We start from the raw sequence: 13,872 nt of genomic DNA, 5'->3' as shown, positions 1-13,872 counted from the left end.
AGAGCCATTTTAGCCATTGTGTCAATGGTTAATCTGAAAATTATGTGCGCCATAGGTGAGCGTGTTGTAGATTTTAACAGTTCAACAGACAGTATAGGCCTTTTCTGATGGCACCCTGTCCAGAGTTGCCTCCTTAATACTGCAACATATGCAATCAAAAGCCAACATTACACCCTTTGAATGTCTTCATTTAAGTCAAATGGTCCTCATCCTGAGCTGAAATATTGTCATTCCCTGAACTTGCCAGGAGAAGTCAGGTGACTTTTGGCTTGTGTCAGTAACTCCAGAAATGCCCGTCTTCCTTCAAGATCCATAGGCAATCAGTGCCCCAACAAAGTGTTAGGGGTACTGCAATGCTGACGTTGCCACTTTTCTTGTGAGACCCAGGCTGTGGCCGCTTAATGTCACGAAAGCTTTCATGGCTCTTTTTTTTTCAGGATTAGCTGTTTTGGCATGATGCCTTTAGCTAAATCCCAAATTGGGCAATTTAATTCTATCCAGCTAAACGTTACCCCTTTGTTTTAGCTCCAGAAGTCATGACCTATTCCCTCCTGAAAAGGTGTGCTCTGTAACTAGCAGAGAAAAACTGCTGTGGCTTGATCCCAGAAGTGTCTCCATTTCCAAGGCATGGTGTAGGGATAGGGATGCAGGAGGGGTTCGGCCCTCTGCAATGCATCTGGGCCTCCATGCAAATGAAAAAATCTATCTGCAAAAGTAAGCCGTTATTATTAAGTTCAATTTTATACATAGCATTGAAGGCTGAACCATGATCATTGCAACAGTGCTTAGCATAGCTTTGTGAATGACTGGCAGCCCAAGCCTGCAAAATGCTGGGCACCCTCCCATCCTGCTATTTTCAATACAATTCTACAGCATTCAGCACCTCACAGTATCAAGCCCCCTGTGCAAATCCAATCCACCCTCTTCATTAAGGCACTTAGGCAGGAGTTTGCTATGAATTGGGGAAAATATGGGGTCTGCCTAGCTCTAGAGGAACTCAGAAAGACACTTGAGAGAAAGGACAACAAGCCACTGACATGGCTGAATTCAGCCCCTGATACTGAGGTCAAATGCAGACTATTCTAAAATGATCAGTTCAAGCAGCTATAAACTGGTGGGCTGATTTTTAATGTAGACTCTAAAACACAGAATATCATTTACCACAGTTCCAAACCAGACACTGTTTTTCTATTTTTTCCTAGTTTGAAATAGCTGTCAGCTACTCAAGAAATCTCAGGTTTTCAGTGATTATATTCTATGTGCAACAGCTGACTGCACCAGTCAGTAACCCAGTCATATACCTACAGGATTTTCCAGCAGAGACAAGGATATTCTCTGCTCACTCTCTTTTTCCTAAGCAGAGTCACGACATACAATTGAGGATGGAGGGCTGGTCTGGGCAGTGCTCCAGAAACGTCAGGTGTGTGTTTTGATAAGCAGAATGCAGATCCCTGAAAAGGTCAGTGCACATCTTTAGGATTTCATTCAAATGCCATGTGTGACTGCACATATAACCCTCCCTCACACCTCTCAGCTGGATAGCCTGCCTCGTGAATTTCTGCAGCTAGAACTAACATGTCCTACTTTGGAGTCCCTGATTATACTCAAAATATCAGCCTTCATGCACAGTGCTCTCATAACACACAGCACTCAAAGATGCCTACATTTCCTATTGAATAAAAAGAAGTAAGCAAAATCAAAGGAAGGATAATATGAGCAAGAGACAAAGCATGTCTCTCTTGCTGTCCCTAAACACATTTTCCTCCTATTCCTCCTTTTTCTCTTATTCTTCCATACATACAAAGGTCCTCTGGCTGATTACAGAACTATTTTTAACTCCCATTTGTTTTGCCAGATCATCCTCAAGTGCCAGAGGGAAGAAGAACTAGAGGCAGGAACTTGGTGAAGGTAGGCGAGGCCAGGGTGCCCAGGTGGTCCCTTCAAGTACCAGTGACTCCAGTTGCTGAAGAATGTAGTGTAGCCCAATATTTGGTCACTGTCAGTTTCTCACCCAGACTGTCCTCCATTTATTAACCCTATTTGTAGTCTCAGGCTCCTTCCCCAGTACCAGTCACTTCATCCCACTAACAGACTACCTCACCACATCACCCAGCCATACACATCCCTACTTCTCCTGTCAGTACTTGTCACTCACAATACTCCATTGATTTGTCTCTCCTCCAAGAGTAAAGGGTAGAATCATCTGTTCCTCTCCCTTGAGTCTTTACAGAAAGCAGAACATCTTCTCAGCCAAAGGAGAGTGGAAAGAGGAGTCTTTTCTCCCTGACCCCTGAGAGGGATCTAGGTAACCAGCCCAGTACAGGCCCCGGCAGATCAGCATTTACACCTCATGTTCTCTTTTACCCCTCCCTGAACATGCCATGAAACAAAAGAAAAAATAGATTCAGACATTTCTGGATGCCATTTGCACAACTCTGCAAACTGCAGTTTAAAAAATGCTAGCAAGAAGGAGTGGGCTGGGCAGCCTACAGCCAAGGGAGTTAGAAGGAAGTGAGTCTATAGACGGTTTATGAATAAAATACCAAGTGTGGAGCATTCAGCATTTGTTGTGTTTACTAGTCACTGTCTCCTCTGCGATGGTCTCATTACTGTAGCTTTCTATGCACTCAGGTCCAAACTTCAATCCCATTGACATTAGTATAGCAAAGCTCCTATTGGCTTACTGATAGTAGGATTATGGCCTATAATATACCGATTAGGGAAGATTTGGGACACAATGAGAAAATATAACGTAACTTCCCCCCATCTTTGAATATCAGAAATGACTCCTTGTAATCCAGGCCATAAAACCCTTACCATCTGTGCATCATGAAGTCTAGTTCACCGGTAGGATCATTTAGGAATCTCTCACCTAATCAATACCCAACCAGAACAGTGATTTCAGGCACTGATTGCCTTGATCTTTACCTATGTCACACGACATTTGGGAGGGGCAAGGCCAGGGGAGGGAGTATGTGTAGGGGAGTATTGTTCATGTTTAGTTGGTTTTGTTTTTTGAAGACTGCCATATTTGGCTTTACTACAGTCTTTGGGCTTGATGTAAACTGAAAATTAAAGGCCTCTGCAGGCTAATCTACACCCCAGTGGTGTGTCCTGACCAAGATGGACCTAAATATACCCTGCCCGTGCCCCAACCACCCAGGCACCATGGCAAACTCCAGGCCCGTACCCCAGTGTGGCAGTTCTGGACTCATCCCTAGCAGCCATTCTCAAGCACACCAAAGGATATAGGCTCAAGAGCTGCCTCAAGAGGTACACCCGCAGGAACCCTTGTCAGCAAATGTAAGGTTCAGAACATGCCTGCTGGTACAGGGAGCAGGGTGTGCTCAGACCCATCCTGGCCAAGATGTACCATCACCACAGTGTAGTCAAGCCCTGAGAGAGACAGGAGGTCAGGTGAGATTATCAAATTATTCTTTCTGGCTTTAAATTTCTCTGACAGAAAATAAATTCAGACTAAGTTTTCTCCCTGTGCACCTTTCAGCAATAATCTTCCTCCTTCTCTTTCTGCAGAACTTGAGCAGAAAACGTGACTATGGTGTTGGCCCATGGTATGGATGACAACAAAGCTGCTTTTGTTCTCCCTACATTATTGCTACCACTACAGAATATCAGCTACACTGAAACCTCCATGCCTCTGGCAAGCCATGAAATGAGAGATTCACCCAAGGAGCACAGGCCAGAGAGGAACAATACAGTGTTGCATTATGAACTGAGGCCAGGGGAAATAGTAGCTGCCAGCCTAGTTTTTGGAGCATTGTGGCTGTTTTCTGTCTTTGGGAACTCCCTGGTTTGCTTAGTGATCCACAGGAGCAGGAGGACTCAGTCTACCACCAACTACTTTGTGGTCTCCATGGCTTGTGCTGACCTTCTCATCAGTGTGGCAAGTGCTCCTTTTGTACTGCTGCAATTCACCTCTGGCAGGTGGATGCTTGGAAACGTTATGTGCAAGCTAGTGAGATATTTTCAGTACCTCACCCCTGGAGTACAGATCTACGTGCTGCTCTCTATCTGCGTAGATAGGTTCTACACAATTGTCTACCCATTAAGTTTCAAAGTATCCAGAGAAAAAGCCAAGAAAATGATTGCAGCATCTTGGGTCTTTGAGGCTGCTTTTTTATCCCCAGCTTTCTTTTTTTATGGCTCCAGCTGGGACAATCATTGCAACTTTTTTCTCCCTTATTCTTGGGATGGAACTATCTTCAGCATCGTGCATCTCCTGGTGGGGTTTTTGATTCCTTCCATTCTCATCATCCTGTTTTACCAAAAGGTCATCAAGTACATTTGGAGAATAGGCACTGATGGCAGAACAGTCCGGAGGACCATGAATATTGTTCCAAGGACAAAAGTGAAAACCATCAAGATGTTCCTGATGTTGAATTTAGTGTTCCTATTAACCTGGCTCCCCTTTTATGTGGTGCAGCTGTGGCACCCCCAGGAGACAGACTACAGAAAGAGTTCCTTGGTTTTCATGGCTATCACTTGGATATCCTTTAGTTCTTCAGCCTCCAAACCTACCTTGTACTCTGTGTATAATGCAAACTTCAGGAGGGGGATGAAAGAAACATTTTGCATGTCCTCCATGAAATGCTACCGAAGCAACGCATACACCATCACTACCAGTTCAAGGATAGCCAAAAAAAATTATGTTGGAATCTCAGAAATCCCAGTGCCAGCCAAAACAGTGACCAAAGATTCAATCTATGACTCATTTGACAGAGAAGCAAAGGAAAAAAAACTTGCTTGGCCTATCAATTCAAACCCACCAAATACATTTGTTTGATTGGTTTAGTTGTTTTGAATAATTATTATGCACCACAAAATCAAAAAGCTTTATCTCTTTTTTTGGAACAGATGTATATTTACATATTTTGGCATACAACTATTAGGGAGAAAAAGATGCTTTATTTTATTAAATGCATTAATTTTGTTGTATACAGTATTTTTATTTAGTTACATTCTGCTTTTTGGAACAATTAGACTCATGGAACAATCTTTTAAAAAAATTTCACACTATGCATGTAAATGAAAGGAAAAACACTTTTTACAACTGTACATATACATACATACACATACACACACACACACACTTATATATACATATACATACATACACATACATACATACACACACACACACACTTTTTCTACTGTATATTGGCCACTACATATAAAAATATAAACCCACTGAGTCCACATTGACTCCCTTTGTTACTACCCTGCTAAGGTGTTGGATTGTATCTTTTGAAACTAACTGCTCCACTTGAAGTTAATGATAAAACACCTTTCAGTGGAAACAGAAGCTCAAGCTGGGGCTGAATGTATTTGAATATCCCACCTGGTATCTGGCATGGTCTCCTGTAGTGGAACTCCCTTATCTTGTCACTTTTGTCTGACTTCTTAACATTCATAAGGCTACATTGACACTGCAGTCAAAAGTGTAATAGCAGCATGTGGAGATGTGCCTGAGCTAGCTTTAGTTTAGCTGTTGCCTCACAGGTGTCAGCACAGACTGTGTCACTCCAGTGAAGACACTGAGTCCTCACTTGATAGGCATACCCTATGCTGATTCATCTTCACAACTGTCAGATTGCAGCATCTGCCTACACTTGCTGTAATCACATCCCTGACAGCGTGTAGATGTAGCCCATGAAACATTTTTCCTTTCATCTTGATCAATGGAAGAAGTACAAAACTAAGTCTGCAACTTACAAAGACTTACAAAAGTACAAAGACTTTTCACCCAAGTTCATTAGAACTGATCATATGGATAAGGCAGAAGGCAGGGCCAGGTGATACCTGAGAGACTAAGGGGTTCAGAGAGACATGAGCTTTTGTAGGTGACAGCCTACTTTGTCAGATGCTATGAAAAGTTATGGGTAAGATTTCTATGGGTAAAATGAGGCTCTTCGAGATACAGACTCAGTCCTTATCTACCTCAGAGGAACTAGCATTTAAATCGAGGCTTTGAAAAAAAAGACCAAGGGCACACACAAGAACTTGTGTCACATGTGTGAGCTCCATGGGGTAGTGTGACAGGGTTTACACCCCCACATGACAAAGGAAGGCTGAGATAGGAACCAACCCCAAAGAAAATGATAAAAGAACAGCCTGGTCAGTTGAAAGGTGGAGCTTTCATGTTGAAAGGAGCTTTAGGCTGATACCTTGGAGGCGGAGCTGCCCAAAAGAGAGGGCATATGGAAGGAACACATGCAAGAGGAAGAGGAGAATTAGTGCTTTCCCTTCCACAGGCAGGCTCTGTCTCTTCACCATGTCTCTGTGCAGCATCTTGCCTAGTAGGGCCCTGACCTAGTGGAGTCACTAGGTGCTACTATAAACCAAGTGATTATTAAAAAGACTCAACAGCTAGCCTCAGGCACTCATGGTATTTTCTGTAGATGTTTTAAAACCAAATTCCACAACCCAGTAACGTTTTACAAATGTGTGTTGCCTTTAAGGTAGGACAAGAATTGTCCAAATACATCAAAGCCATCTTTCTTTTTCTCTCTCTTGGTTCTCTGCCATCAAAGGCTAGAAATAGACATTGCCAAATAATATGATTAGTAATAAGAACTGTCACATTTTTCACCAGCTTCTATTACAATTGCCAATATAAACCCAGAGTAAACTGCCATTGCCCTTTTGATCAAAACAGCCTCTTGCCTTATGTGCAGGGAGAAAGAACCATGGTTGTGCTTCTTATCTATCCCCAAGTATATAGTAGTCCCAGCAATGCAAAAACCCCACAGCATGGCATTCAGGGAGCATTTGCCATCACAGTTTAGCTGCTTGATGGATAGGAGCACTGGAGAAGGGCTCCCTGGTTACCCCTTCCCTGCTATGGCACCAACACAGGAACAGATGTTATATAATATGTACCTACTAGACATGTTACAAGAAACAACTGGCATGTAGGCTTCACAATGGATAAACATGTCTCCTGCTTATCCCTCTGTAAATGCAGGGAACAGAAGATGTACAATGTTTGTCACAAAGCAACCAACCAGTGCTCCAGGGACAAGCCAGAATGGAAGAGCTGTGCCTCCCAAGGCCTCCCCAGAAAACAGGAAGAGGGTTTTTTTGCCTTTAGCAGAGAAGGGGAGTAACAGTCCCTTGCTCTCTCTTCCATTAACCCCAGATTCAAATTAATGGTAATTCTGTTCCAGCATCTGGTCTATGACAAACTGGATGCTTCAGAGGAAAATGTAAATGGGCCCTGTCCTCTAAGTACTACTCTAGCATGTAACTTCTGGAGCTGGCTACCCACAATGGCCTTAGGAGCTGTGCCAGCACCTGTAGCAATACAGGCAAATCAGCATGACAAAAATATAAAGTTCAGCTTGATCAAGCCTAGCTCCTTTTATTTCAAGGTCGCAAACTGTAGGCCCAATTCCTTAATCCGTATTCAGTCATAAGGGTATATGGCTGACTGCATATGCACCAACTGCAAGACTAGACCCTGTTAAGACTAGACCCTGTTAACTGCAAGATTAGACCCTGTTAAGTCAATATAATATATAAATAAATTTATAGACTCACACACACGGGCACATCCAACTTGCAAAATGCAATGCCCAAGTTTGGAAATCTAATGATTTCTACTGTCTACTGACAGCATCCAATGAAGTGAGCTCAGGCTGATGAAAGTTCATGCTATATACATCTGTGATCTAGTCTATGAGGTGCAAATCTACCCTGCCTTCTACTGTCTAACCAAGCACCCATAATTTTAAGCATTTCCCTTTTCCAATTATGCATAAATAACCACTTGGTGGCACTGTGGACACTGGGCAAATATGTCCAGCTGTTCTTTGTAATGCTCGTCACAGCTAATTGCCAGTTTCATAGCAACAATGCCAAAAAAGAACTGTTTAAATATCAAAGATATCAAAAGGCAGCTGCAGCCATAAATGAGAAATTGATTAATTTATCCTTGTGATCAAAATACAGAACGAAGTGCAAGTTCTGGGTGAAATTCCAAAACAATATCCCTAGCAGTCTGCAGATGGTTTCAATTTCTAACCAAACTACTAAGAACACATTCTAGAAACATAAGCACATAAGTTGCTTAGTTGCTACCTCAGTCCAATCAACTTTACATTTGAACTTAATGAAATGCTTGGACAGACGAGTCTCAGGTCTGTTGACTGAAGGACTTACTTGTCAGATGAATTTGGCATCCAAATACATTCCATGTACATGCTGGAAGACTTGATAATTCTCATGTGAACGAACCCTCAGTCATCCTATGGATAACAAGACTGAGTCACAACAAATCTGGAGGATAGTAAGCATGGAAGTTGAAGGAAAAGTATTTTTTTCTTGATGTAGACATAAGCAGCATAGTAGAAAACTTGACTATGTTGAACACCAAGTTAATAAATATATGATAACGTATATAATGTAATATTTATTACATTGCATGAAGGTAACATGCTGACATCTGTGGAGAATGTGAATAATTACCATAGGTTTGTCCACACAGAGGTAGTGGCAGCTCCTGACAAGGACACAGCCAAGCCTCAGCTACCCTTCGCCACAGACACACTCCAAACCTGGAAGCTCAAGGAGGCCACCTAGCAAGCTCAAGAGTGACTTCACTGGAGAACTTCCATATTTGGCTTGGACCTGCAGGTGAGCAGGTCCAGCCTGTTTGGGATTTGCTGCTGCTCTTCATCGAGACAAGCTATAGAGATCTCCAGGAGAGATATAACACAGGCAATAGCAGTACAAGCTTCCCTCACCTTCCCTATTGTCCTGCTTCAACCATGAACTGAAGAATTTAGTTGTATTCACAAAAGGGTAATTCAATTCCCTGTGGCCAATCCACCAAGATCTGAAATGGGCATTTTTCCCCTCCTATAGAAGTTCATTCGGACAAATGCCACTGAACTCAACAGACTTACAGTGGAGCAAAACCAGAGCAAGCAAAAAAACCAAGCTTTAAGATTTTAGGCAGAGGCTTGTGGTAAAATCCTAGCCCCTACTGAAGACAATGACAATGCTCTTCCAGATTTCAGTGGAGGCAGGATTGCACACCCAGATTTAAAAAAAAAAAATGTTTATTAATTAGAGAATGGCCTTTGGTCACAGATACACTAAATCTCTGCGGCTCACAAAAGCCTGAGCTCCACCATTCCTAAATTCTAGCCAGACAACATACCTAGCTTCTAATTAGCATTTTTTCCAACCATAGATCACAAAGCACTTTATTGAGAATGTCAGGATCATTATCCCCATTTTACAGATGAGGAAACTGAGAGGTGAAGGGACTTGCCCAACGCCTCCCAACAGGCCAGTGACAGACCTGGGAATGGCCTAGAGGCAGAAGTTAATTAGAGAAGCTCCATAACAGCTTCTAGATATGAATCATTGTCATGTCATACCATTTTTTTGCTGGAATGACTCAAGAGAAATCAATGTAGCTACAGTGACATAAAACTAGTGTAAGAGAGTAGAGACTCAGACCCTCTATAATTCCTGGGAACAGATACAGGAGTCACACAAGCAATAATGAAAAGACTTCTAACCTCCCAAGGCAGAATATTTTGCCTTAATTCAGCTTATATGATCTGTCAGTTTCTCCTAAATAGCACAGAGAAAATTGCTTTTCTAGAACTAAATGGGAAACACAAGGAGAGAGGAAGAGCAGGTTATTTCAGTCTAGGCATTCAGATAAACATGGTCTCAATATTTTAACCAAGATTATAAACTCAGGTACTATGTCTTCTTTCTACCACCAGCATAGATACATGGTGTTTTGGAACAGTGGTGCACAGCTTCCAGCCGATGAAGCCGTATTATCAAGTCTGCAGGACTTCCCATGGGTCCAGAAATTTGACAGTGCGGAGTGGTGTTTATTATTATTCCCCTGCTGCCAAATTTCTGGATCCACAGGGAGCCCCAAGCACCAGATAACATGGCCCTGTGTGCTAGGTCAGATCACCAATCAACATTGGGGCCAACACATGGCTGGATCTAGCACATGGGATTGGACCCACATGAGGACCCCGTAAGCTAGATCTGGCCCACAGACTAGCCTCATGCCACTCATCCAGCCTGTGGGGCTGGAAGATTGAGCACCTCTGGTCTGTAACATTAACCAACCTCCACTGAAGTGCAACTGATTAAAGAGAAAGTTAGAGGCATGCCCTGAAGACTCTGAGTGGGCTCTAGCACCTAGGAAACTATTTGCTCCTCCAGAAATCTAAACTAAAGGTTTCGTTGAAGGATTTTGGAATGGGACATGTCCCATGATCACAGATCAAAATTCCAGATTACAATGCTGCACATTAAACACCAAAACCTTTATATGGAGGAGGAGGAGGAGAAGGAGAAGGAGAAGGAGAAGAAGGAGGCGGCGGAGGCAGCGCTATGGACCTTAGAGGCCCGTCACTGATTCTACAATCTTCATTAATTCCTGTCTTGTGTACAGGTAACCCTCGCTTAATGCTCTTTCACTTAGCACTATTTCACTATAACACTCATTTTAAATTAATACCTGATCTCACTTAGTGCTCAGCGAGTTTCATTATAATGCTCACAGTCGCCATCTTGGGTCATTAAAAGCAATTGCAGTCGCTATCTTGAGTCATCAAATACTTTCAGTTTCTCTTAACACTCAGTTTTCCAGGAACCAATTAAGAGCACTAAGCAGGAGTTACCTCTACCTTAATTCTCCAGGTCTCCATATTTAATATCTGTGGGTCTGATATCATCTAGCCATGTTAATCTTGGTCATCCAGAAGGCTTTCTTTTACCTGGCAGTCCAAGGAGCACTTTCTTTGGTGTCCAGATTGCTTCAAATAATATTGAAATAAACTTTTATATTTCTCATTATGTCACACCCAGAACTTGATGATAGCAGCAGGATAAAACACAGATTCTCCTGTTCTAATATTTCAGGCTCCTACTCCATAGGTAAAAGGATAGTCTCCCTCAATTGCAAGCAATGAGACAGGAACCACCTCTTTTCTCTGTGTTCATATGTCACTGAGCATTATGCTTCCTGGTCCAGGAATAAAGCCCTTACATGCTACAGAAATACAGATAAATAGAGCAGTGGGGACCAATCTTTGTGGCAAGCATAACACTAGCTAAGACTTGCACCTTCCTGAGTGCCACTCCAACCCCCTTCGTCTGCCTAATCTGCTGCTCTGCTTTTTGCTCCCTGCCCTGCCTGTTGCTTATCTTCCTGATCAGCTGTGTAGCACTTGTGGCATGCATGCTGTGGGTTGGACACCCCTACAACAGAACAATAATGGTGTTAGCAGTAGAGAGTATATGATGCACATTTAGCAGCTCTGCTGCTACCCAACAAGGAATGGCAGCACATACACAAGCTAGCTAAAACTTAAGCATTTAAAGGGACCCTATGATAATGCAAGGTAACTCCTCTGCTTAGAAACATTTCTACATCTATTTCACAGCATCTTCTGTATTTTTCTGCCTTCTTTTTATTGATAGGGACATTTCTTTAAAAAAAAATATTTATTTTAAGAACATGTGTTGGGTATCTTGCACAGCTAGAATTCCCTAAGGATTAAAAGTCTGATCCTAGTGTCATTGAAGTCATTTGGGAAGATTGTCAGAGCTCAAAGCCTTGAGGGGCAGCTCTGTCATGGTCCTGGAAGCATAAGTGACTAGTAAGGGGAACACGGGGGGGCACATGCCTCCCCCCACCAACAGGGCCATCCCCAAGGCCAATGCTGCCGCCGGCTTCTGCAAGTGCTCACCAGCCCTGTCCCTGCTGACACCAGCTTTTGTGAGTGCCCCCCAGACTCAGAAGGCACCAGTCACCCATGCCTAGAAGCCAGCACAGCTCCAGCTGAGGTGGCTGCACCCAAGCCTGAACAGCTGCAGGGGCTAATCAGGGGATCCAAGAAGCTGGGGACTCTTCCAGGTGATCTTTGACAGCCTTTCCCCTTCCCAGGCTGTCAATGATCAGACTTCCCTGGGTGCAGGAGGTGCCAAGAAGCAGCCCCCTATTGCATCCCAGCTTGAGAGTGTGCTGCTGAGGTCATTTTGTGGCTGTCCAACCAAGGGACCAAAACACCTCCATACCCCATAGCACCATATTTTTGCAGTGCAATAAAGTGCTGAGGAACTTGGTAGCATTGAAAATGAATGCCTGTTCGTGGCCTCCAAGATTGACCTGATTTGCTGGATTTAAATCCCTTTGTTCTTTCAACCAGCAGTTTGATTAAAGATATAATGATGCCATTCAAACTTATAACTCTGCCATTGAGATTATGCCATCTCCATCAATGGAAGAGCATGTGGCAGCATTACTCAATTCACTTTGGGTCTGCCTTCAATAGAACTGTTAACAGTTCCTCCACTGAGGTCATATGAATGGGAGTGTATAGCACAGCCCCATTATCTGTGGATCATTGACATGACAGAATACAACAGCATCTCTATCTTGCCAGTGCATAGCAAATGAGGCTTTAATTTGTGAATCCTTGCACAATATCCTGAGGCATTTCAGTGTGCTGTGCCAATGTGCAGAGAACCATCCTTCAGGGTATGAAGAGGAACTCTCAAAGGCTTATAAATCTTTCAGAAAATACCTACACTGCACCAAACATGTGGGGACTGTTTTCATCAAAGCTTGAGCTATTGCTCTGATGCAGGGAAAAGAAAAAGCCCACCAAGGCACTAAAGCCACATTATAGACTAACAGTCTGCCAAATGCATTTCTTAAAAATTATTTTCAAAATACAGAAGCTCATTAGTGGTCCTGAAACAACAAAATTCTTCTTTTTTTCCCTTCTCTTTTAAACTAAAATATATTACAACTTCCCAAAAGTTGTAAAATTAAACTAAAAGTTAGGGCAGTGAAAATACTACTATTACTAGCATTATTTAATAGCTTGGGATACAATATCACCATTTTGAAAGCAAAGACAGGTCTATCTCTAAGATTTCTGCTGCTGTAGAACTACTGGTGAGGCATGTAGTTTAAAAAAAGAAATCCATGCACACGTTCATGTCAGTGAAAGCCCAAGTACACAGTTACACTAGAAGGCAAATAATTTTCCTATAAAGGGTTACATTGCTCTGGGCTCCATTCAGGCAAAAATATTTCTGGGCTAAGACTGGCATGAGTTACGTCCATATCAAGAGAGTACAACCACTACAGCTATTCCTGTTCATTAGATCTTTGAGGGGAGGTAACTGGAAAAAACTTGTACAGCTGGAAGAGAGAGGAGACGATCCTTCCAGTTTCTAGTGTACTTTTTCAGGTCTGGGAAAGAATTATTCATAGTCCAAGCTAAGTATAAGTTAGAACTATTGCTTTCTAGAGGGTGCATCTACATGTGCATTAATGCACTTCAGTTAACACACATTGAATCTAGTACTTCAGGGCACCTATACACAAATGCTGAGGCTGCTCCTACATGCTGGAATTCCAGAGCATCGGAGCAGACTCAATTAATCGACTGGCAATTGCTGCATTCCAGCAGCCTCCTGCATCTCATGTATCAGTGTCCCCGTGTTTAAAAATGGCGGTGGGGTGCTTGAACTAAAGCTCAAATGAGCGTTAGTTCAAGCACTCCCCCCACCATTTTTAAATATGGTGATGCTGATACAGGAGACACAGCAGCACTTTAATTAGAGTGGCTTTCGGAGCCACTCTAATTAAAACACTGTACCTCCCAACCCCGAGAGCACATGTACCCCTCCATTGTGAGGTACTAGGAAAATGCACATTAGCCTGTCTTTTTAGTGTCACCTAAAAAGTGCTATTTAGTTAATGCGCATTAAAAGAGGCTAATGCACATTCAGTGTCAGTTTAAAACCATGGGTGCCTATACACGAGTGCAGAGATTGCTTTGACACTCTAGA

At 42.8% G+C, this 13,872-nt stretch overlaps 1 protein-coding gene across 3 annotated transcripts in view; it reads left to right on the top strand.

Annotated features, from left to right (window-relative positions):
* GPR19 (G protein-coupled receptor 19) overlaps positions 1-6,012 on the top strand; it is a 33,602-nt gene extending 27,590 nt beyond the window's left edge. For 2 of the 3 annotated variants that reach the window (XM_059726677.1, XM_019482232.2), the window contains one exon: positions 3,535-6,012. In XM_059726677.1, the coding sequence (XP_059582660.1) occupies positions 3,557-4,804 (1,248 nt within the window). In that variant the 5' untranslated portion in view covers positions 3,535-3,556 and the 3' untranslated portion in view covers positions 4,805-6,012. Of the gene's footprint in view, positions 1-1,855; positions 1,909-3,534 lie in introns of all 3 variants that reach the window. The other variant, XM_059726676.1, reaches the window with a different exon arrangement.
* Positions 6,013-13,872: the final 7,860 nt, after the last annotated feature.

The sequence above is a fragment of the Alligator mississippiensis genome, chromosome 4, assembly GCF_030867095.1.
Source record: "Alligator mississippiensis isolate rAllMis1 chromosome 4, rAllMis1, whole genome shotgun sequence".
Classification (NCBI taxonomy): domain Eukaryota; kingdom Metazoa; phylum Chordata; order Crocodylia; family Alligatoridae; genus Alligator; species Alligator mississippiensis.
The sequence above is the reverse complement of the archived record's forward strand: the minus strand, read 5'-3'. Positions and strand labels throughout refer to the sequence as shown.